This window comes from Pygocentrus nattereri, chromosome 10 (assembly GCF_015220715.1).
Source record: "Pygocentrus nattereri isolate fPygNat1 chromosome 10, fPygNat1.pri, whole genome shotgun sequence".
In the NCBI taxonomy this organism is placed as follows: domain Eukaryota; kingdom Metazoa; phylum Chordata; class Actinopteri; order Characiformes; family Serrasalmidae; genus Pygocentrus; species Pygocentrus nattereri.
The window spans coordinates 23544457-23566651 of record NC_051220.1 but is presented as its reverse complement, the minus strand read 5'-3'; the positions used below and the strand labels follow the sequence as shown (position 1 = coordinate 23566651).

Below are 22195 nucleotides of genomic sequence, written 5' to 3'. Positions count from 1 at the left end.
GGCTTGATACAGTAGCAGCTTTTGGAAGATGATAGGAATATATAGTAAATACACTTGATGTTTACATATGAGTGAACGTTTCCTCCAATGTTCTGAACACCAAACAAATGACAAACTCAACTGCAAACAAAGAGTTTATTGATTTTGCAAAGTTCCCCTCTTCATACTTGGCCTTATTGTAAAGATTTCTGCATGGAGTGTGCAAATATGAAAGGAGAGAAGAGAAAGTGGAAAAGATAGATCAACCCTGAAATGAGTGACACAGGATCACACAATATATGTTCCAGAGTGTACTAGAGAGTTTCTAACAGACCTTTTAATAATCACACCAACCCTGTTAGAAACCCACTCTGTTTTCCAGAGAGAAGAATTAAGAGCGTGTTAAAACTGACCTAAAATGTACCGACTGGGCAGCACACTGTACGGAGAGAGTGTTAAGCAGGTTTATTGTACACTGAGGGGTGCTGAGTGAAACACGTAAGAAGAAGCATTTCAGCCAGCATAGATCTGATCATTAATTATACAGGATATTACATTAAACATATCCTTAACAATTGTTATACACTAAATATAGATGTGATTTACAAATATTTATGATCTACTGTTTGAGAATTTTACATATTTTTTCTGTACAAAATTCTGTATCCCTGTTGTGGAAATGTTTTCCTTTCCTCTACTTTGACATTGCTTCCTCTCATATTACATTCACACTGACTTAACACATTCTTTTCATGTACATTCTGAGTAACTGAAATGGGATGACTGCTGTGTTTCATTGGCTGAATGGCACAGACTAAATACTACATTTGCATGACTTTACATAATGTGATATTAATATGTTTGTGATTAAAATGAGACCGGTTTATGCTTTTGTCAGCTGTAGTAACAGCACTGGCCAATCGAGATTAGAGATCTACATAAACCTAAGAGCCTGAGAGGTATGAGAGGGTAAAATATGGTATGTAGTCACGTAGCACCATTTTAAATAAACACATCCATTCATGCATTACAAAACATATGTTTAGGCAAACTGGAGGTTTTAGAGAATATTTAGTACCCCTTTATTCTCCCCTGCCTTACAAGCATATTACTCTATTATACCAATCCTAATTCCATTATTATTACCATAATGGAAAAAGACACTTTTATACTTGAAAAATAAAAATGCACACTGACCACTGTGCTTACTGCATTTGTGCTGATTCTATACAGTAGTGTACAGTGTATAAACCAAACCTCACGACTAAACCTCTGTACGGCTTACAACAAACTTTCTAATGTCCAATTCTATGTAAATTCTACAAGTTCCAACACAAAATAGCACAGTATCACATTTCACAACCATTATCTGGAAGAGTAAGGCAGATTGACAAAAATTGCTTATTATGTGATTAAAATATACTACATAATATAAAGAAAGCATGCTCAGAAGAATATCAAGTCATGAAAACAAAACAGAAAAAAATGTACAATCTTTGGTTGAAGTGTGAAAACAGCATTTTGGTGTTTTTTTATTTTGATACAATGTGAATCTGGTATCTATTCTAAGGGAAAAGAGTAAAAAAAAATAAAGAAAATGTGGAACTTCACAACAGTTCACTGGCTTACATACAGGCAGGAGTGGCATTTTCAATCTTACAAATGAATATAATGTTTAAAAACTCTTCTTTTCTCCACCTGCCCACTGTGTCCTACATGTGTCTGTTCTCTTTGAGGTCCTGGAGTGTTGCGGCTCCCCTCACTTCTTCTTGGTGAATAAACTGAACCTCTTCTCCTTGTCCTTCTTGGCAGAAGGGGCTTCTGGCATGGTGGAGGAGGATGGTGGGGGTAGGCTGCGGGCTCGAGGCTGTGAAGGTCCTGCCACTGGCTCCTCTGTATCAGGCTCTGCTGCCTTCTCTATGGCCTGAGTCCACGTCTGCAGCTCATCCTGTGGAAGAACACATTGCACAGTTAAAAGATGTTACTGGCTCAGTTGAAAATTTGAATGGGATTCCATTTAAGTGACTGAAAGATCAGTGATAACGTCTTGCTCTGAGAAAAAACTGACCTCATCTTTACACTGGAACAGGTACTCACTACCGTCTCCAAGCCTAAGAAATACAGAGAAGAGCAAACAGTCAGTGCTAACAGTGTTGGTCAGTGTTGGCCATGGTTTGGAGTAAAAGACAGGTGTAAGTTCCAGTTCTGAAAGGCCACAGTCTTTCAAAATGCAGCCTTTTACCTCATTAACAACGTAACACATTAGCAAGGCCTTTGTGATACTTCAAGGGTGCTATTTGGGTATTCATTCCCTTTCATATTTCTGTTCATGAAGTCGTCTGTGGACAGTAGTCATTGACAAATCCCCACTTGCCTCCTGAAGAGTGGTTCTGGTCTGATGGACAAGGGTAAGGAGATTTTTCTTCATTATGCTATGTCATCAGCTGTAGCGGTCTTCCTTGGCCTAGCAGTTCTTTTATGGTTAATAAGTTCACCAGTTCTCTCTTTTTTCTTAATAATGTTCCAAACATTTTAGTAAGCCTAAAGCTTGGCTAGCCTTCTAATGGTTTCCTTGATGTTCACTGGCACAACTCTGTTCTTTATGCTGACAAACAGCAAAAGGAGCCTCTAAAGGTGATTAAAAGCCTATAAATCAAGACTAAATGATGAAAGCTCTTATACCTGCACTAATGAAGCAATTAAATACACGAATAATCACAAACATGTAAGTCCCTACATGTTGTTAATTGTGGTTAAATCTCTATATTTCCATTATACACATAGCGATCTCTTGTTCTTATCACCACTATGAACCACTTCACATCAACATATTCTCAACTACTTACAACAATTGAATGTGCAGAAATTTGGAAAATTTGGAGGAATTCCCCTTTAACTCTTTAATTCTTTAGCAAGAACCTGAAGACATTAGAAAATAGCATCAATAATGATAATAAATAATGATAACACTGGTTTAAGTCATAACAAATACTGATATTCTTACCATAATTTAAACACCAGTTTCTTCTTTTTGTAATTGGTCAGCACCTCACATGTGGCATTGCTGAGTGACAGTGGGTCTTCACCATGGAATGTGACACCATGGCTGTAGCTCTTGCCATCCTTGTAGGCTGAGAGCTGCCCAGGTTTTAACACACAGTAGATGTTGTTCCAGGACCTGAGACCAGAGAAGAATAGTAGATAAAATCTCCATTAGGCTGTTCAAATCAAAGGGGAATTTCAGTTTTTTTTTTTTTCCAAAAAACTATGAATAGTTCAGTTGTTGAGATGTAAACAGAGTGGTTTGATTTCACATGGTTCATTGAACAGAAACTTACAGGCCCAGATTTTTATACAGTGTTGGTGACCAGCTGTTGCAATGTCAATAGTGCCATTTTATTTACTACTCATAAAGACCAGTGATCCTACACATCTTCTGAGTTTTATGTGTAATGTTAATACTATTTTGACTTTAACTTTGAACACCTGCATGTACTTCTCTACTGAGAATGCATTTAATATGTTTTAAACCAAAAGCCTATTGCAAAACTATTGTAAAACAATGTCTCAGGCATCAGGCAGCACTTTCATAACCATTTCATGCAATAGCCTTCTGCAAGGTAGCTCTAAGGGGATTTAAAAAGCTTGTTGTCTGGTTCCACTCACCACTACTGTGAGCAATTCTGACGCTGTACGTTTCTCTAGAACAGAGGTCACATTAAACCACTCTAATTGACCTTGTTTCCATCTTAAACATGTCATAATGCCAAATAATTAAAATCAGCGAATTCCCCCTGATGACGGCTTCATTTTTAGCTACAGTATCCTCAATGTTTTATAACATTTTTAGAAAATATAGTTCAAACTCCGACCCAACAAAACTGATGTCAGATTAAAATCAATCACCTGTTGGATGCCTTTTTGTTGGGTCCCTCCATCTCATGTTTACGGGCTAGTGTTCCCTCCAGCAGGGTTGGCTGAGGCCGTGGAGGCTCTACAGGGAGAGTGGCAGCTCGCTCAGTCTCCTTGGCGACCTGTTCGGATGGGTCTGTGATTGGGTCCAGTTCCAAGGAACCACTCTCCTGAATTTCTGAAATGATGGGCACTGTCGAATCTCCTGCGGTGCCATCACCATGACCTGAGCTGGGCTCCACTGCTGCAATGCCAGACTAAACAAATACATATAAATAGCGTTTAACACTGAAAAGGAGTACAGTATGTTATATATCACTTTCCAAACAAAACCTGTAACGTCTCTAAAACGATCAATTTAATTGAGAAACAGAAAACATTATTAATTTAATATCTGCTTATATCACTAAAACAATATTAAAGATTTCCTCTACAAAATCTATATTGATCCATCCAACATAAACTATTCACACAATTTAACGGCCTACGTTAAAAATGAATTTCCAAAATGGTTCTTGGCTTGGGTCTATGGTTCTTGGTACAGAAAATGCACATTATGTGAAACTTTCCTTTGTGCTGAAAGTACGTAATTAATTTTGTGCCAAAATGTTTGAGAGAAGATCCTGATGCCCAAGAGAGCAATATTCCAGTTTGAGATGACAGCGGTGCTCTGAGTGCACAGCTAATGAACTTGAATGCATTTGTCAGCACAAAGTGCTGCTCGCTGTAAAAAGTCTGAACGTTTGTGTCAAAACTCCAGCCAATCAGAGGTGTCGAAGGGCCATTCCTGTCAGTGTACCAATCATGGCATCTTTTCTTAAGCAGCTTTATGCCAATTGGTCAAGGCACATTCATGGCTGTGGTATTGAGTCGGCTAGTGTGCTTTGACATGAGCATTTGAACTCAAACTTTTATTCTCATTTATATCATAAATATCATATATTATAAATGTACACCTATGTCATCTCACTGAAAGTTTAGTAAATTCAATGCTTAATCTATATGCCTATCACTTTAAGAACATTTTATGAAGATTCTTTGTGGAGCCAAAAATAGCTTTTCAAAGAATCATCTGTTCAAAGGTTGAGCTGGACAAGTGTGTGTAGTGTAACATTGGAACTGCAGAATCGAGATATATTTAACATATGAAATATCAAAAATTTAATCAAATCATGAAAAAAAAAATGAAAATGGAGTGAAATGGAGTAAAAAGATGATTAGAATATTAGTGAACTAACCAGAGATGGTTCCTCTACAGTGTAGAGTTGTGAAGACTCCTCTGCAAAGCCTGTGTCTTCCCTCCTGTGGGCAAGAATTATGGGGTCAGTGAGGTAAAACTGAGGCATGGAGCATGAACTGTGAAGGTGTGTCTTGTGTTTGATGTTACCTGCTGTCCTTTTCCTCTTCATCTCTGTACTGTTGCATTTCTTCACGATACTTTCTGATCTCAAGCTAGGACAAAACAACAGCCAATAACTATGTGCATGAACACATACAGTCTCACACATTTTGAAAACACCTTGCCTTCTTCATTCAACACTTAATAAGGCGGGCTTTGTTTAAAAAGTGATTCAGTAGAACTTGTTTGTTTCTTCAGTTTTGCAGTTTCCGCAAAGAGAAGATTTAAGCAGCTTTGCCTGATATGTTAAGTTATTGCAAAAAACATTTATGAAAAACAGGCTGAAATGCTAAGTGACAATCATATACACATAGCAGTAATTCCCTCACTCTTGTCAGGCGCTCCAGTGCAGAGAAGCGCTCCTCCCAGGTTGCAGTGGACTTCTCAAAGGCCTCGTGCCTCTTGAGGAGCTTCTCCACCTCATCCACTGTCTTGCCCATGTCCCTGCTAGCCACATATGGCTCTTGAGCTACCAGCCAGGCCTCTGCCACAGATGCATCCCGAGCAAACTGGCAAACCTCCAACACTAGGGGGAGACAGGACTGTAAACTTGGGGAAGTGTACTTTACTAGTGAAGTGTAATTGTATGTGATGACGCTTGTGTTGATAACTTACACCTGGTCAGTTCATGTAACTAGTAACTGTATTGTATACTGATAAGATTTGAGCCACATGCATTTACACTTGGTAGTTAAATGTATCTCTGATTAGCTGAACTGAAATCCAATTGCTGTGTGGGACATAACATGCAAATCCCCTCGTTACATGGCAACCAATTGTTTACCCTTTATCCTCTTCATCTACAGTTTGCTTTGCACAGTAGCATCTGTTCATTTTGCTATTAGGCATTTTATTTCATCCAGTCCCCAACTATGTGTGTCTTCCATGATTATCCCCCTTGCAGACATGGATCAGTGACGTACTGCATGGGCAGGAGTTTCCGTTATAATGGGAGGGGTTTTGGTTAATGAATGTGTATTTGGGAGAACAATGTGGCCCACATGTGTCTCAGACCACCTCCAAAAGTGATGTGAGTGATCAGATTTGAGTCTGTTTTAAATTTGTCTTGGGTGCATTTCACTTGCATTTATGTGGCTTGGCCTTATCCAGACACATGAAGTGACCAGGTGTAAACAGGATGTCAGTGAACACCTACTCAGGCTAAGGCAGTCCCATGTGCTCTCCCACTTCCATAACATTTCTTCCTTCTTCTCTTTCAGCTGAATCAGCTTCGCTTTGATCTATAAAAGACATGTGGGACAAAAGTCATGACAAAAACGCATTGAACAAATCACAGCTTCTAGATATTCCTCTGACACATAAGCGCAAGCATTGTTCTTTGTCTTCTCACCTCATCTGAGTCTTTGTGTTTCCGTGCCAGGAGGGTCCGACCTAGCACCTCACAATCATTGAACTTTGGCTCTCGAGTCACAATCTCTGCACGGATCCCTTGGTGATACTTCATTAGTAACTCCACTGATGACACATCTCTAGAGTTCACAGGACACACTCAATTAGAAACTCAAATTATGCATGACACTTACAGAGGTGGCACAATTCTACTTTTTCTTTACCAGTAATGATACTGATATTGAAACCTTGAATATCAGCCGATTCCAATATTTCTTCCCAGCTACTACATATTTAAGTAGTCATTTTTATTTGAAGACCTTTGTGTAAACATCTAAAAGTAGGCTATCATGCTCAAACAACTGAAGATTTGTTACAGGGTCAAACTGGCTTCATCCTTTTTCTCCCTCCAATATCTGCTCCAGCATTTTCTGCTGATACCTGCCCAGTTATTGGAACAGTGCCATGTCTAGGCACTTTATAACAAAACTCAGTTTATTTTTCTCCTGCAGGACCTCCTTCACACCTGGGTTTTTCTTGGGTTTCTATCTGCTGGATGATGCTTTCCATCCATGCCATTAGGTCCTTAACCATGGTGAAGAAGCGGAATTTGCTGGCTGTCTCCTCCAGCTGTTTCCGCCTCCCTGCGCAGGCAGCAAGTAGACCCTTCCACGCATCTACCACCTCCTTCTCTGTTGTCTGGATGGCAACAGCCTGGTCCCCAGCATACTGGGCAAACAGACGAGCTGCTGTCTCTTGGCACTGGTGTACCTGCAGACAGAAATATACAAAAAGAAAAGGAGACTTCACATCTGATATACATCTGATATGGATAAACTGAAACATGCACTGGGGTCAATCTTGCTTGGATTGCTGTAATTCTCTATACATGGGTTTTTGTCAGTATTCCTAATACAATTGCTACTACATAGTTGCTCTGTAGTGTAAAGATCACAGATCATGTCACGTCTGTTAGCCTCACTTGATCACCTTTATTTTCCTATTTATTTTTTAATCCAGCACATTTTTTTATGTTTATTTTTTTAAGATGTTAACAGACAGCCTTCCTCTTACATTGCCAGTCAGCTAAACTTGCGAGTTCGTTGCTAGTTGCAATCAAAATCAAAACCCATATCCTTATCAAATCTTGTTTGGGATTTTTGAGGCAAAAAGGAAAGAGGGGTAAATGATAGGGATGCTAAGGTAACCCAAGTAGTCAGTACTTGCTTTACCTGTTTGCCCAGAGTGCTGATGTCTCTCTCAAAGGCAGCATGCATGCGATGAAAAGACTCTGCTTTACTGAAATCCTCTCCCAGATCTTCAGGAAGTTCATTCTGTTTCTCATTGATCTGAACCACCAGCTCCTTCCCATCATAGAAATACCTGGACAAGGCGACAGGTAATAATTTATTCTTCTGTACTTCTCCATTTTATGGCCACAACATACAGTGGATACAAATGAAACTGAACTTGTTATTCTTTTGTTATTTGTATTAGGCATTAGACAGATGCAAAATGAAACCCTGGGTCGATGAAACCCTGACAGAAAACTCACTTAAGAAGGTCATAAGAAGCAGTGAGTAGCTGGTTTCGGGTGTCAATGAGCTCCAAGAGATCTGCCCAGCTCTCATTCACTCCATCCTTCCATTCAGCCAAGGTAACTGACTCACTGTGGCCAGCCTCTATCAGCTCATCAATGATCTGATTCACAGCATCCACCCGCTCCTGTCCCACAGTTCCTGTCTCCCTCGCAAACTCTCTGAACTTATCCCGCAGGATCTGAGGGACATTCAAACAGTCACTTGAAGCAAACGTGAGTGAAAGAAAATAGGTAATCGCTTACACTACTGCTCAAATGATAAGTTATACCTTGTCAGCCTTGAAATCTGACCAGCACTTTTGAAATACTAATCAAATGCATTCTGAATACTAACACATATAGGAATGAGGTGTAAAACCTTTTCCTACATGTCTTGGATCAAGGTTTGTGTGCGTTCTGCAGTACCGTGACATGGTCGAGGTCCTGGCCCATCTCCTGTGATGAAGCTACCACATCACGCTCAGCAATCCATTGCTCCAGATCCTCCACTTCCCGGCTTAGCAAGAAATGATGGTAGGTGTGGTCGAGATTCTTCCTTCGGTCTTCGGCGAGCTCCTTCAGCCCTGCATACTGTTTATCCACCTGACCCTGTCTCCTGATGATGGCCTCTCTACAGAGAAAGACATAAAACATAAATCAAGAAATTGTAACACTCTTTTTGTTAAGGATTACTTTCTAGCTAAAACTGTCATTAGCCCAGCACACCCTTCTGGATGCTCCTCAGTCAACATCTTCTGAGCGCGATCAGCCAGCTGTTGGATGGAGTCTGCATAGTCATCCACAGTTTGCTTCAGAATCAAGTGCCGCTTCAGCAGAACCATAGCACTCTGCTCATCCTACAGAGCAAGGGAGATAATGAAGAGTGATCTTTAAAGCATGTGCTACCTTTTGAGGGCCTGTAATGAATCAGCCAAGATCTGATATTTTGTTCCAAACACAATTATCCAGGTTGTACTTGCACTATATTTGAATATTTACTCAATTTAAAAAAATAAGCCAACAGACAATTTAGCTCTTAAGAAACTGGAATTGGTTATAAAAATTCAGGACTAGTATAAATTTTATATCAAATTTAATGCAAACTTTTATATCAAAATCCTATTTTAGATATCAACGGGTATTTTTAGACTTTAGCACTGCTTTGTACTGATGGATATTAGTTTTAGGGATGAACAAAGTACTTTAGTAGTGTAGTACTTTTGTCTGTACATTTAAGCAAATACTTTTTCTATAAAAATCTAAAAATATAGATAGAAAAAAATACTGTATGTTTTCAAAGCAATCCAATAACAAAGTTCACAAAAAATAGCCTTTTATGCACACAGTCAATCAAATCATATATGCTGTCTTTCAGGTAGCAGTTTCCTTTTCCTTAACAGGCTCACCTTTGCTTTCTCATCAGCAATCATGTAGAGTTCCTGCTCGCCAATCCAGGCTTCAGCTTCATCTGCATCATTATAGTACTGCTGGGCTTCGTTGGAGCCATTGAGCCGAGCCCGACGCTTTTCCATTTCATCCTGCAGTCGTGCCCACACCTCCTCCAACTTCTTAATTTCCTCAGACATGTGCTCTGCTTCTGGACTTCCCGCTGCAGCTGCCATCATACGCCGACCGCGCTCCAGCACCTCATCAACACGTGGCTGGTGACCTTCAATCTCCTTCTGGAGAGTCTGTGCTGGGACAAGGATAGTTAATGTAGACAAGATCTAAAGCGAAGCTACTGGAAAAACAGTGTGCTGTGGTTTGAAAGCGTAACACAATTGAAGTGAAATGTATGGAACTGAAAGAAGCAGTTCACCTGATTTTTCTTCAGGAGAAGCTGGACTGTTTGAAGATTGTTCCCATGTTCTTGTGACATGGCCATGGGCAGTCTCTCCTCAACCCAGAGCTAAAACACAGAAAGCAACAAAAGAAAAGGTCAAGCGAGTGCCTCTTAAAATGAGCAGATGATCCTGTAGCGATGAAATCGAACTTACAATTTCATCTGCCAGGTCTCTGTAGAACTGATACACAGCTTTGGCTGCCTCCAGTTTGCCTTTACGTTGGGCCAGAGGTGTGAGAATCTGCTGAAAGTCACCCTGAAGGGCCTGTAGCTCAACCTCCAGCTCAGGCTGGTCTTCTCTTAAGGGGGCATGCTGCTGCACAGCCTCCTGCAGCTCCTCAAGCTCCCGTGCCCGATCTCTCACCTGATTCTCAGTCAACTGCAGAAGCACAGGGGTTCGAGTTAAAAGACATGAAAGAAGAGTTAGAAAGGAGAAATGTTGGCAGAGAAGGAGAAAGACTAACAAAGTGCAGAGGTTTTCAACTTCTGTAACTTTTATTGATTTTCTAATCACTCTTAGGTGGCCAATTGGTTACATCAACAGGTCAAATAACTGCCTGTGATTAAAAAATACAGAACGAGGATGACTGAAAGTTTGATTTCTCAATTACTGCCGTAAAAGTAAGAATCATTTTGCAAGACTCCCAACAATTTGCTCAACAATGGAATAAGAATGTTTCTAAATAGATCAATGTAAAATAAATGATTTATATATTGAAAGAAAAACATGAATATATACCTGGTGCTTTTTAAGCAGGATATTAGCACTGGTGAGATCTTTAACTTCTTCATCCACATCGCCGTGGAGCTGCTGTTGCAGATCACCAAGACACTTCTTCAAGTCAGCCAAGCTCTGATCGAACAGCTCAGAGCGGTTAGCATCAAACAGGAGCCGGGCCTTCTCCTCTGTGGTCTGTTCCAGCTTGTCCCACAGCTCATGAAGTTTAGCCAGACGTTCCTTCACAATGGGCGCAAATTCTGGCTTGGATGCCATCAACTCTTCACCCTCCTAAACATGTAGCCAACATTTAGAGGTCACATTCTATATTCCAAGGCTTTGAATAGCAGAACTGGAACAGGATGGATTTGTAGCACTTGTAACCAGTATGTCACATTAAGCTCAGTCATATACCTGATCAATTTTGTTGAGCCAGTCCTTGTTGGATGCCAGCTCAGCCATGAAGGCCTGGTGTTTCTGCCATTTGCTGTGGAGATTGCGAGCCTCATCGTAGGAGGTGTCTTGAGCAGTCAGCATCTTCTCATTTATCCAGAGAGTAAGCTGAGTAATGCAAAACAGAGATAGGAATTGTGCATATTAAAAGTACAGTGAGAATATTTAATTAGGACTGAAAGCTTGAAACTGTTTACATGCAAAAAGAACACTTTGCAAAAAGAAATGACTCACATCTTGAGTGTTCTGAAGAAAGTGTTGCAGGTCTCTGTTGTCTTTGAGTTTCCCAGAGACTTCCTTTGCTTTGTCTTGGTTCTTCTCATGTCTGCAAAAATACACACACATACAGGTTTGTTAATGGCAGACAAATTTAAAAAAAAAAAAATTTTTACCTTCTTATGTAACCTCACTGTACTATTCCAGACTCACAGTGAAGAGGTTTCACTGTTTACAGAGCAATGCTCTGCTCTCACAGAAGTGCACTCTTACCATGAGATCAATACCCATCAGAGCAGGCGCCCACCTCTTACTACAGCAGACACCCTCCACTTATAGAGAAAATATAGGCTCAACCAGCATCCTCCAAGCAATCTCAGTAACCCTAGATGATGAAGGAAAAGCTAATGGACACTTCCAAAGCAGTATTTCTTTATAAAAATGATTCTCAAATCCAGTCCTGTAACTCTCAGTTGTTGTCTCCATACTAGCATTAGGACAAGGGAAACTTTCTGGTATTGCAGGGGTGGGTTCCTGCCGGTTCCTGCAGTTTGATGATTTTCCTTCCTGCTTAGACACACCTGATTCAACTCATCAGGTTTAGTTTTTGTGTCAGAACACACAAATCAGCAAACTGTACTGAACTCCAGCACTCAATTCCCCATTCCTGGAAATACTGCATTGCTAATTGAGTTCTATAATGCCTTGTATAATTCTCTTTGTACATCTGAGCTTAAACAATAAAAAAAATTAAATAGTGTGTATATCAGTTTTCTATCTCATGTTGACCCACATTGTGTTTCTCCTGTTTTATCACATCCGACTCTGCTAATAAAGGACTTGATAATTGCCTAAAAAGTTTAAGCTAAATGAAAAAAATGTCTTTTGCATTGATTGAGAGTCTGAACAGTAATGGTTAAATGTTTTGTTGATTTCCTCTACAGGGAATAAACAAATATGGAAGTTTTCTGCTAATGTTAGTACATAATTTCTATTTATGTGCTGAGTGTAACATACTGGAAAATGTGCCACAGACTTAATAATTGTCATGATTGGCCCCTCCCTGTCCTGTCCATGTGCTCATGTTGTTTACTTCCCTGTCCTGTCCATGTGCTTCTGTTTTGGTTTTCAGTCCTGCCATCTTGTTTCGTGACTCCACCCCTGATTATCTCCACCTGTGTTTCCACCTATCCCTTGTTTACTCTCATGTATTTAAGTCCTGTGTTTAACGCTGAGTGTTTGCAGGTATTTGTTTGAGATGTTTGTTTGATGTTAGATGTACTGTTTGTTTGAATTGTTTGTATGTCCTGTTGGAAGTGTTTGGGTTTGTGTTTTCATGAATGTATTTCATCATGTCTGCCTATAGCTCTCTCCGTGTTGGTTATATGAACCTGGACTGTCATGACCATGACCCTGGATTTGCCCTCAATAAAAGTCGCTTATATCAGCACGCGCCCGCCTCCTCACTCCGTGTTACAATAATGGAAATAATGCTTGGATCTCACAGCATAATGTGCGAAAACACTGGGTGTCTTTCAAATTTAAAGCAAGAATCACTGCAGTTATTTAGCACAATTATTTAAATGCTCTGACCTGTCTTGGATGGAGTTCATCTTGTCCTGCACCTTTGCTGAGTAAAGGTTTCCACTGTTCACTAGCCTCTGACCTCCTTCTAGTGTGGTCGCTATCTTATCCTTATTAGCATCCATGGTGGTGACAAAGTCCTCATGCTTCTTCAAGGACTTTTCTGCCCCATCCAGGGTGTCAGGCTGGTCCAAGTGGGCTAGAGTATACTCCTAGTAAATAAAAATGTAGATAAGATTGTGAGTTTAAGTTTTCATCAAAAATTAAACTGGAATGTAAAGAAAAAGACCATCAACATCCTTACCTGGTTGTTTAGGATAGTTTCGGCTTGCTTTGCATCTCTCAAGAATTGCTGGAAGCCTAGACCTTGGTCCAGAAAGTTTTTACGGCTGTCCCATATTTTGTGTAGCTCATCCCAGCCCTTGTCCAGGCCCTTCAGCCTCTGCTCCAGTTGCTGATATTGAGGATCGTCTTCTTGACCTTGAGTTACAGCTGCTCCAGTGTCTCTTACGCGATGGTAGTCCTCTTCATGGCCATCCATGTCTCCTTTCACTGCATCATGGAGGCTTAGGAGCTCCTCTGCCTCTGAGAGACTTGTAGGCATCTCTTCAGATGCAACAGCCTTCTGAGTCTTGAAAAGCCAGGCTTGGAAATCATCCATATCCTGCAGGAAGGTTTGGAGCTTACTGACTTCACCCAGAGAGTCCTCTCGGTCCTTTAGCGTGTTCTTCAAAGTATTCCAAGCTGTGTCTAGCTCTGCTTGTCGGGCCCGGATGTCAGCGGCATGCTCTGGATGATCCTTTGCAAGCTTTTGGGCCTCACCATCCAGGAAGTCCAGCTTATCCTGAATAGCAGCAAGGTCTCTCTGTATTCCAAAGAGCTTCCTTTGGATGGTTATTACTGCAGCCAGGTCATTCCCAAGGTCTTGCGTGGACTCGATGACTCGTGTCTTGTCCTTGATCCATGCCCCGGTCTCATCGCATTCAAGCCCATAATTGTGCAGACTGAGCGCTGAATCTACCTTATGCTTTTTATCTTCGACCATTGCCTTAAATGCCTCCCACCTGCAAGGTGAACAGATGACACATCAAAGGTTGTGGTGCATGTAAATTGACCAAACATAACTTCGAATCAATTTATAGGTAACTGTCCTTACCTCTTATTGAGACGAGATTGACAGTCTTTCACCTCCTTTGTTCGTGGGTGTCTGCTGTCCTCTAGTTGCTTAGCTGCTTTGTTGACATTGTCTACCCTTGTCTGCATGTTGCCCATTTCTTGAGCGAGGATACTTAACCTAACAACAAAAAAGAAATTATCACTGAATGATACGACTGTCAACGAAGCCCCTATATGATTAAAATAGAAGCTCTAAATGTCCCTGCACTAGTGCACACTTATCACATTCCAACCCTAAGTGGTTTGAAACTTAGAAAATAATGTACCTGTTCTGAACCACCTCTAGATCTTCTAACTTCTCGGGTGTCTCTAGTCCCACAAGCCATGTCTCTTTCTGACCCATCCAGAGCTCACAAGCATCTGTCTCACTGAAAATGGTGTACAACGCCATAGTGTCATCCAACTTCTTCTGCCGTAGATCTGAGAGAGAGAGCAGCTCCATGTACAGATCTTTGATGTCTTTCAGACGCCTTTGAATGTCTGGTGTATTCTTCAGCTCCTCAGGCAATGAATTGGCCTGTTTGTTCAGAGCATCAATGGTGGCCCCATTCTTAGCTGCTTCATCTCTTAAGGCATGATGCCTCTTTAGTAGTCTCTGTGTGGTGTACTCATCATGCCCAACGTCTTCGCTGCTCATCTGCCGCATAGCATCCAACAACCAGGCCTTAAGGTCATCAGCATCACCCTGGAACTGGAAGAAACGCTGGGTATCCTGGAGGTTCTGTTTGCGGAAAGCAGCCAGTCCCTCCAGCTGCTGCCATTGTCTCTGTACGTCATCCATGCGCTGCTGCACTTTGGGAGCACCAAAGTGTTTGGCCTTCACCATACTCTCACCCTCACCCATCACCTGCTTCAGGTGTTCACGCCGGGCCCCCAGCTCATCTTCAAAGGCACTGTGCTTACTCTGCAGCACCAGCACACTGGTCAGGTCCTTGCCATAGTCAAGAGAAGAAAAGATGTGCTCCTTTTCCCGGATCCAACTTTCCAGCTCTGCAGTCTCCCAGAAGAAGTTCCAGAGACGACGAGACTGCTCCAAGCGGGCCCTGCGCTGGGCAGCAAGTGCACACAATTCCTGATAGCAAAGGTCCAAGTGCTGTACACGATCTCTAATCACTTGTGGGTCACAAGGTTTGTAGGCTGGTTAGGGAGGCAGATTGCAATAATTAGTCCAAATGAAAATGGAATATTTAATTAAACATTTTACAATTATGCTACAATTATGTTATAAACTTTAAAAAATGTGGCGGTATGTGAAATTCAAATAAAAACATATAGTAGTGATTTATAAATCCACCTTGACCTATATTCAAATGAAAACAGTACAAAGATAAGGTATTTAATGTTTTACCTTATCAGCTTTATTGTTTTTTGGAATGGGGCAATTTAAGACTGCAGTCATGCTTGGGAATAAAAGAAGCATCAAGGCAAGGTTTTGTCTTATATGAGCAAAGATGGGTTGAGGCTCTATACTTTGCTAAAAATGCATCAGCAAATAATACAACAATTTAAAAACAATGGTCCCCAACAAGCAGGTTCAAGGATTTAGGACTTCATTCTCTATAATATGTATTATCAAAAGGAATCTGGGGAAATCCCTGTGCACAGCTAAAAAAACAGAATTTGTGTGACCTTCACATTGCACTGCATTAAAAACCAGCATGCTTGCTCTAGACTACATCTGTTTCAGATACGTAAATGCTTATTTCAGTATTCTGTGTGGAATACAACAGCATGGCTGCATAATTACATGGTGCACAGGTTGGACTGGCCAACTTGCAGTCCAAGCACAACAATTAAGGTCCCATATGATTACAATGATAAAGACTTAGATAACAGAAGAACTGCAAAAACTTTCTCTTTCAAAACTGAATCAGCTGGTGTCTTCAGTCCCCAAATGATTAATAACTGTGGCAAAAAGGAAATGGGATTTGAATATGCCCTTGTTCTGTTTTTCGGGATGTCCTGCAGGCATCAAATTTGGAAAGACTGAATATTTACAAAAAACAAGACAATAAAATTCATATGGTAAAATATCAAATATCATGTTTGTGTTTTCAGTTTAATTCAGGTCAAACAAAATGTATTAATCACTGCCTTCAACTTTTTAACTGAGGTTTGTAATCATTTAAATACACAAACCCTAAGCAAGGTTTAAGTGTCTTATACCTACCAGAACAAAATAAATTACAAGGCAACAGCTTTGATGCTAACAGCATTTGAGTTAGGAATAAAAGTAAACATTTAAAAGGTCTGTTCTACTCACTGTCTCCATTGGCAAACTTGAGAGCAGCTGCATTTGCAGAGTGCACTCTCTCTGCCTGCACAGCAATGTCTGCCTCCACCAAAGCATGCTTTTGCAGAAGGTCCTCCGCCTCCAGCAAGTGCTTCCCAAAATCAGGAGACAAGAGACGACCCTGAGGAGAAACAAAGTTAAGTTACAAACAAAGAGACGCTAAAACCTAAAAATACATCTGAGCTTTAAAATGAAATTTTTGCCAGCATAATCTGACACAGTAATGTAGCAGAACTCATTTCAGAGCACTAGTGTGTTTGTACCTTCATCTCGTCCATCCAATTTATGATGTAAAGCATCTCCTGAAAGATCCTCTGCAGGGTGAGATTTTTCTCCAGACGGCCCCTGCGAGCACTTAAAAGCTCCTGGAGGTAGTCCCATAGCCTCAGAATGTTATCTTTTCTTGCATCAATGCGTTTAGCATCGTGGTACTTCTCTGTTTCCAGCTCTTTAGACAATGCCACCAGGGCTTGCACACGTTCTTCATATGCAGCAATGTCTGTCTCTATGGCATCATGCTTCTTCTTTGCTGCCTCTACTGCTGGAAGGTCATACCCAAAATTGTCCTACAAAAGAAATGTACAAGTATATCGCTCACTGTAGGACTGTGACGTATGGACACAGATTTTGTTAATGTGCTTCAAAAACCTTGTAGCTTAAATTTGATACATTTCCAGTTTTTACTTCATTTGCCAGCTCTTAGTGATGTAAGAATGAGGTTCTGAGGGCCAATACAATACATACAATAAAAACTCATCTCCATTTGACCAAGTAACACTCTCATTTGTACATTATCAAACTTACCTGTGATACCAGTCTCTGGTTCTCTATCAGCCAGGTTTCTCTCATGGCGGCCTTCCTGTCGAAGCGGTGGGCCATTTGCTCCAGCTTTTCTTGTCTGATGAGCTCATCTCTTAGTACACGCTCTCTTTCATGTTCAGCCCGCTCCAGTCTCTCCCATGCCTAGGCCAAGTGATAAACACTTAATGCACTCAAGAACAGTGCTGTACAGTCTGAGATATGACTGATGTTGTCATACTATCATTTTAAAAGGCTGTCACGAAACCTAGATATATTTGTTATTGCTGGAACTGTGCCTCACCCTGTTGATGTCTGACACCAGTGCACCTTCTTTAGGGGTATAAACTCTCTGATTGTTGGCCCTCATCCTGCTCTGGATGGTGAATAGCAGCACTTCAAGGTTGCCCTTCTCTTGAAATCTTTAAATTGAGAGTTAATGTGAAGTAATTAGAAGTTATCTTCAAGCTATAATTTAAAATGGTAGCTAAACTGTTCATACTCTTACTTGGGAGGCTTCTCCACTGTACGGTAGGAATTGAAAGCCTGCAGCTGTTGCTGGACTCCAGAGAGAGAGTTGGCGAGTTTACGATTGTTCAGGATAATGATGGTCTGTTCGATCCATGTTAACAGGTCTGAAGAAAGCGTCTCATACTTATCAATCATCTTCTCTGTCTCAATGGCATGGTCCAGCACCTGCAGAACGACATGTTTAGTCAGCACAAGTAATATGAATCACACATGTGAAAAGAGAGCTGTCATTTTACCTTCCCAACTCGTTTGCCTTCAACTGCCAGAGCTTTCATTTTGGAGAAGTAGTGGTAGAATGCAACAACATATGTGATAATGGACTTCTCATCTGGGTTCTCAGTAAACACATCTGGAAATAACAAAAGACATGAACAGAAATGAACACCTTTTAAAGTAAACCACTGCTAAAGGCATTGATTGCATGGGTTGTCTTTGGTATATGAAGAATTTTCTTTGCCTTCTGGGTCTAGGAGCTTGGTAACTCCAAGCTGTCGCTCAGCCACATTGAAAGCTTGCTGAAGATTGTGTGTTGGGTTGGATCTCTGCAGGTTGCCATAGTCCACCAGATCTGGCCTAAGTAGGGAGAAATGACAGAAATACAGGTTTAGTATTTTCTGACAGCAAATGATTTTTTAATTTTTTAAATCTGTTTGTTGATTCCCAGCACCTGTGTTTGTGTATAAGGGCATTAAAAGCCAAGCCGTCCTTCCAACTTGTGGTAAAGTTGGTGATGTTTACATTTGGGTACCTAAAAATACAAAGGAATACCAATTACCAACAGAGTCATTCTGATTATCAGTATTCGTTATATTTGTAGTAGTATGAGAAGGATGACATTTACCCAGCAGTCTTCATTTGACACCAAAGGAGCAGCGCATCTTTGGCTGAGCGTGTCTCCTGCTTTCCTGTCTGGTCAGCTTGTCCAGTTTCCACCACAATGTCTTGAATCTGGTCAAGGCCAAGGAAATAATAGAAACATCAAGCACTTCAAATTTTCACCATGTATTACTTTTTACCAGCAGATGTGTGGAGAGCTGGTAACATATATGTGCATAATGTAGAACCATTCTGCAGCATTCATAAGATGTTCTTTAATGCTATTTGAGTTTGCTTTGTTTCCATTTGAGACTGTTATTTTCCCACACAGCTTTCTATTAATTGGAAGATCTAATTGACTGTGAGGCTTCAGCTCTGGGAGATGTAGAGGCATTGGAGGCTAAATATAGACATGCCCATTTTCTCTTTAGTTTGTATACTGCTGAGGGATACAGGCAGAAGAAAGGATATTCAACTGCTTCTTTCCCTCTCTCTGCTTTTCCCTTTTCAGAGAGATTGAATTATGCAGCAGACCATATTGTTTGAACTAGCTGAGCTAAAAATACACTGGCTGTCAAATCGAGAGATTAAAAATAAATACAAGCCATGCCCAACATCAAATGACACAAAACAAAAATCTTGTTGCTGTGGGTCTTACTGTAACTCCAGATAAGGGATGGTTGGTGTCTGGACAAACTGCAGTAAGTGGTGAAACTACTGGATAGCTGAAGGATTGTATTACATGCCATCTCTCTATTCTCTAGTAACCACGCCTTCAGCAACAGCATGCAATTATATTATGTTCATAAACAACATCATTGAGGGACTTACTTGTGTCCAAGTGAAGTGCAGTTTAAACTCAAACTTAAGGACACGTGCATTAATCATTTTACCTGGAAGCGAAGAATGATGGTCCAGATGAGGCCCAGGATCAGGCGATGGTTGCCATCAACGATGTCATGTGATCCCATGTTCTCCAAGTGCACCCTTTGCTCCTTTAGAAACTGCAGTGCCTTGTCTACGTTCTCCAGACAGTGGATCCTCATTCGGCCCTTGGTGGGCCTGGGCTGGAATAAGCAAAAAGAGATTTCAGGTTAGAGCTTAATAAAGGTAGCCTTAACGTGTTCACATTAGGCTGTTATTAACTTCAGCTTGGTTGCATCAACAGATACTCACCAGCCTTTCCCCTGACAGAACTTCCAGCAGTTTGATGAGCATCCTCCCATCCCTCAGGTCTAGATAGAGGTCTGAAATCCGGCAGCTGACCCTGGCCAGGATGGAATTCACCCATTTCGTGAAGGTCTTCTTTTGCACAGCCTCTCGCTCATCTGATAAACAAGGTGAATGGAAACTATTAAGGTAACACAGACTGAATATGCTGATGTTTTTCTTTGTCCATATGTTCACTTATTGACATAGATTTATGAGTTTGGGAGCACTATCAAAACAGCGCAGGCAGATTTTGTTATGCAGATGGCAGGGCTTTGTGTATCTGTGGTACATCCAAATCAGCCAACACTTCGGCTGCAAACTGTTTTAATAGAATAAGTGGAATACAGGGACTTTCCAAACAGCAGGGGGCTTAAAATTGTTACTGCTAAATACAAGGACAGAAGCATATTGCAGGACCATTTGATGTCAGCTTTAAACTCTGAAAAACCCTTCCAGCTTACACACATTACTGACCACCATTTGACTAACTCCAGTTTTTCATTATCAAATTATCATTTTAACCTCATGCATGGTATGTGCCTATTATACGCTTATTTTCTTCTGGACATAATTCCTCTCTATTCTTATTCCTGGCCCTTCCAAACAACAGTTCAAAATACTACATCCTTAATCATGTGTTTTATAAATGATTCAGGCCTCATGGCAATGGAAAAACAGGAACCAATGATGAGAGTGAGAGAGAGCATTAAGAAAGGTAGCATTGCAGGGAAAGTATTTGAAGGGAAAGTATTAGAATATGGTAGAGGCAGAGAGCGAGGACCCATGCTTTTAAGCCTCGGCTCCACAAGACCCTTGAGAGTAGCAAGACATTAGCCTACTCCTTTTTCCCTTTCAGCTACAATAAAACATTGCGGCAGTGTAGTCAGACCACATCTGTCATGTGTGGGCCTGTTCCACCAAAAAAGTATGCAGTTTTACGTTGGCAAAAGAAAGTCCTGGTCTCTGAATAAAACATGTTTGATTCTGCATTTCGCACAGAGGCAAGGGAAAACTGCAGCACGCTAAGCCTGCTGCACCAACCAGGATCACCCATGCATGAAAAAGACATGACAATTAGAACATGCAAATAGTGTTTGAAAACGTCTTCCTGCACTAAGGAGGTCAGAGCTGGAGATCCATTAAGATGCTTAGCCCTGCCAGAATACATCAGAACAATCTGCATCACCGCTCTCCTGGTCCTACCACCAACATGCATGGATAAGACAGTCTGATTATAAAAGGAAGGGCCTAGATTTTACACTAAACCACAGCTAGTTGCTAATTTCTGTAACCAGCTGCTCATTTTGTTCAAGAAGAGAAAGACAATGTCATGTTGAGTAAACTCTGCACTATGTAATGCAATAAAGAGAACTCCCTTACAGGTGGGATGAGCTCTGCATCTGTTGGAGTCATGTGTGTGATGATTTATGTATGCAGTTTGCACAATTATAATTGGAATATAAACGTCCTTTTCTGCGTTAGCTACGTTTGACTCGTAACTCCAGTGCAAAACTAAAGAAGGAAAGTCTTGACTGCATTTGGAGTCACATGAATTTTTTTGTAACATTGCAACTATTGCTGTAACAACATTGCGTCTGACTTTGAGTTGAGCTTTTCAACTGTGCGCTGTGCTCTTGGATGGAAAGTCAAAGTCATGTTGAACAAACTCTACTCTACATCATTTCCTGAGTGCAGTCTGGAAACAATGCTCTAGATGTACTAAAACATGGAAAGAACCCATTCAGTTCAACAGGACTAGTGCATTTTTCATCATCCCTCAGCCCCCGCTCACTATTCTCTGCTCTCACTAGTGTGAAGCAATGTAAACTCAGGTGAGATCTGCTCTGCATCAATGGAAGCCTAAACGCTCCTCAGCTTCACATGGCTTAGGCTGGTCTCAAATCTCCTCTCAGGCTCTTGCGACAGGCCACTGAATTATTCATACTGATGGACCTTCCCTGTACAAAACAAGCCTGTGTCTTTTCCCACAGTCAGCGCTTGCAGTGGTCCCATTCAGCCCCATCCAAAAAAACCATCTCTGCACACTTGTGAACTTTCACAATGTTAGCATGTGCCTCAAAGTCATTACACTTTCCAATAAAGATGTATGAAAGCATCACTGGGGCGGTATCCCTCCTGTCACTAGGGTGGTACCCTCAATCGTTTGTCTTCAGTACCTTCAGCTAAGGAACATAAGTGTACCACCACTGAAATTATACATTTCTAAGTTTTTAATTTAATGTTATTCCGTTTTTTTTAAGACATAGCACATGGGGAAACCTGATCTCTCTAAGGCTACATCTTTCCTGCTTCCTGTAATGGTGGATAGATTGGCA

The 22195-nt window shown here is 40.9% G+C and overlaps 1 protein-coding gene across 2 annotated transcripts in view; it reads right to left on the bottom strand.

Annotated features, from left to right (window-relative positions):
* Positions 1–121: 121 nt before the first annotated feature.
* Positions 122–22195, bottom strand: part of sptb (spectrin, beta, erythrocytic) — a 34790-nt gene continuing 12716 nt past the window's right edge. For both annotated transcript variants that reach the window (XM_017694523.1, XM_037541958.1), the window contains 35 exons: positions 19824–19975; positions 19541–19714; positions 18673–18779; positions 18499–18579; positions 18289–18404; positions 18068–18180; positions 17809–17996; positions 17605–17722; positions 17307–17465; positions 16766–17068; positions 16473–16623; positions 14476–15346; positions 14190–14327; positions 13338–14097; positions 13043–13245; positions 11468–11558; positions 11195–11341; positions 10802–11071; positions 10217–10441; positions 10039–10128; positions 9626–9910; positions 8946–9076; positions 8646–8850; positions 8196–8419; positions 7873–8023; positions 7167–7411; positions 6642–6780; positions 6447–6531; positions 5620–5816; positions 5279–5343; positions 5130–5193; positions 3886–4148; positions 2984–3157; positions 2048–2090; positions 122–1927 (listed from right to left, as the gene is read on the bottom strand). In XM_017694523.1, the coding sequence (XP_017550012.1) occupies positions 1739–1927; positions 2048–2090; positions 2984–3157; positions 3886–4148; positions 5130–5193; positions 5279–5343; positions 5620–5816; positions 6447–6531; positions 6642–6780; positions 7167–7411; positions 7873–8023; positions 8196–8419; positions 8646–8850; positions 8946–9076; positions 9626–9910; positions 10039–10128; positions 10217–10441; positions 10802–11071; positions 11195–11341; positions 11468–11558; positions 13043–13245; positions 13338–14097; positions 14190–14327; positions 14476–15346; positions 16473–16623; positions 16766–17068; positions 17307–17465; positions 17605–17722; positions 17809–17996; positions 18068–18180; positions 18289–18404; positions 18499–18579; positions 18673–18779; positions 19541–19714; positions 19824–19975 (6917 nt within the window). In that variant the 3' untranslated portion in view covers positions 122–1738. The remainder of the gene's footprint in view (positions 1928–2047; positions 2091–2983; positions 3158–3885; positions 4149–5129; positions 5194–5278; positions 5344–5619; positions 5817–6446; positions 6532–6641; positions 6781–7166; positions 7412–7872; positions 8024–8195; positions 8420–8645; positions 8851–8945; positions 9077–9625; positions 9911–10038; positions 10129–10216; positions 10442–10801; positions 11072–11194; positions 11342–11467; positions 11559–13042; positions 13246–13337; positions 14098–14189; positions 14328–14475; positions 15347–16472; positions 16624–16765; positions 17069–17306; positions 17466–17604; positions 17723–17808; positions 17997–18067; positions 18181–18288; positions 18405–18498; positions 18580–18672; positions 18780–19540; positions 19715–19823; positions 19976–22195) is intronic.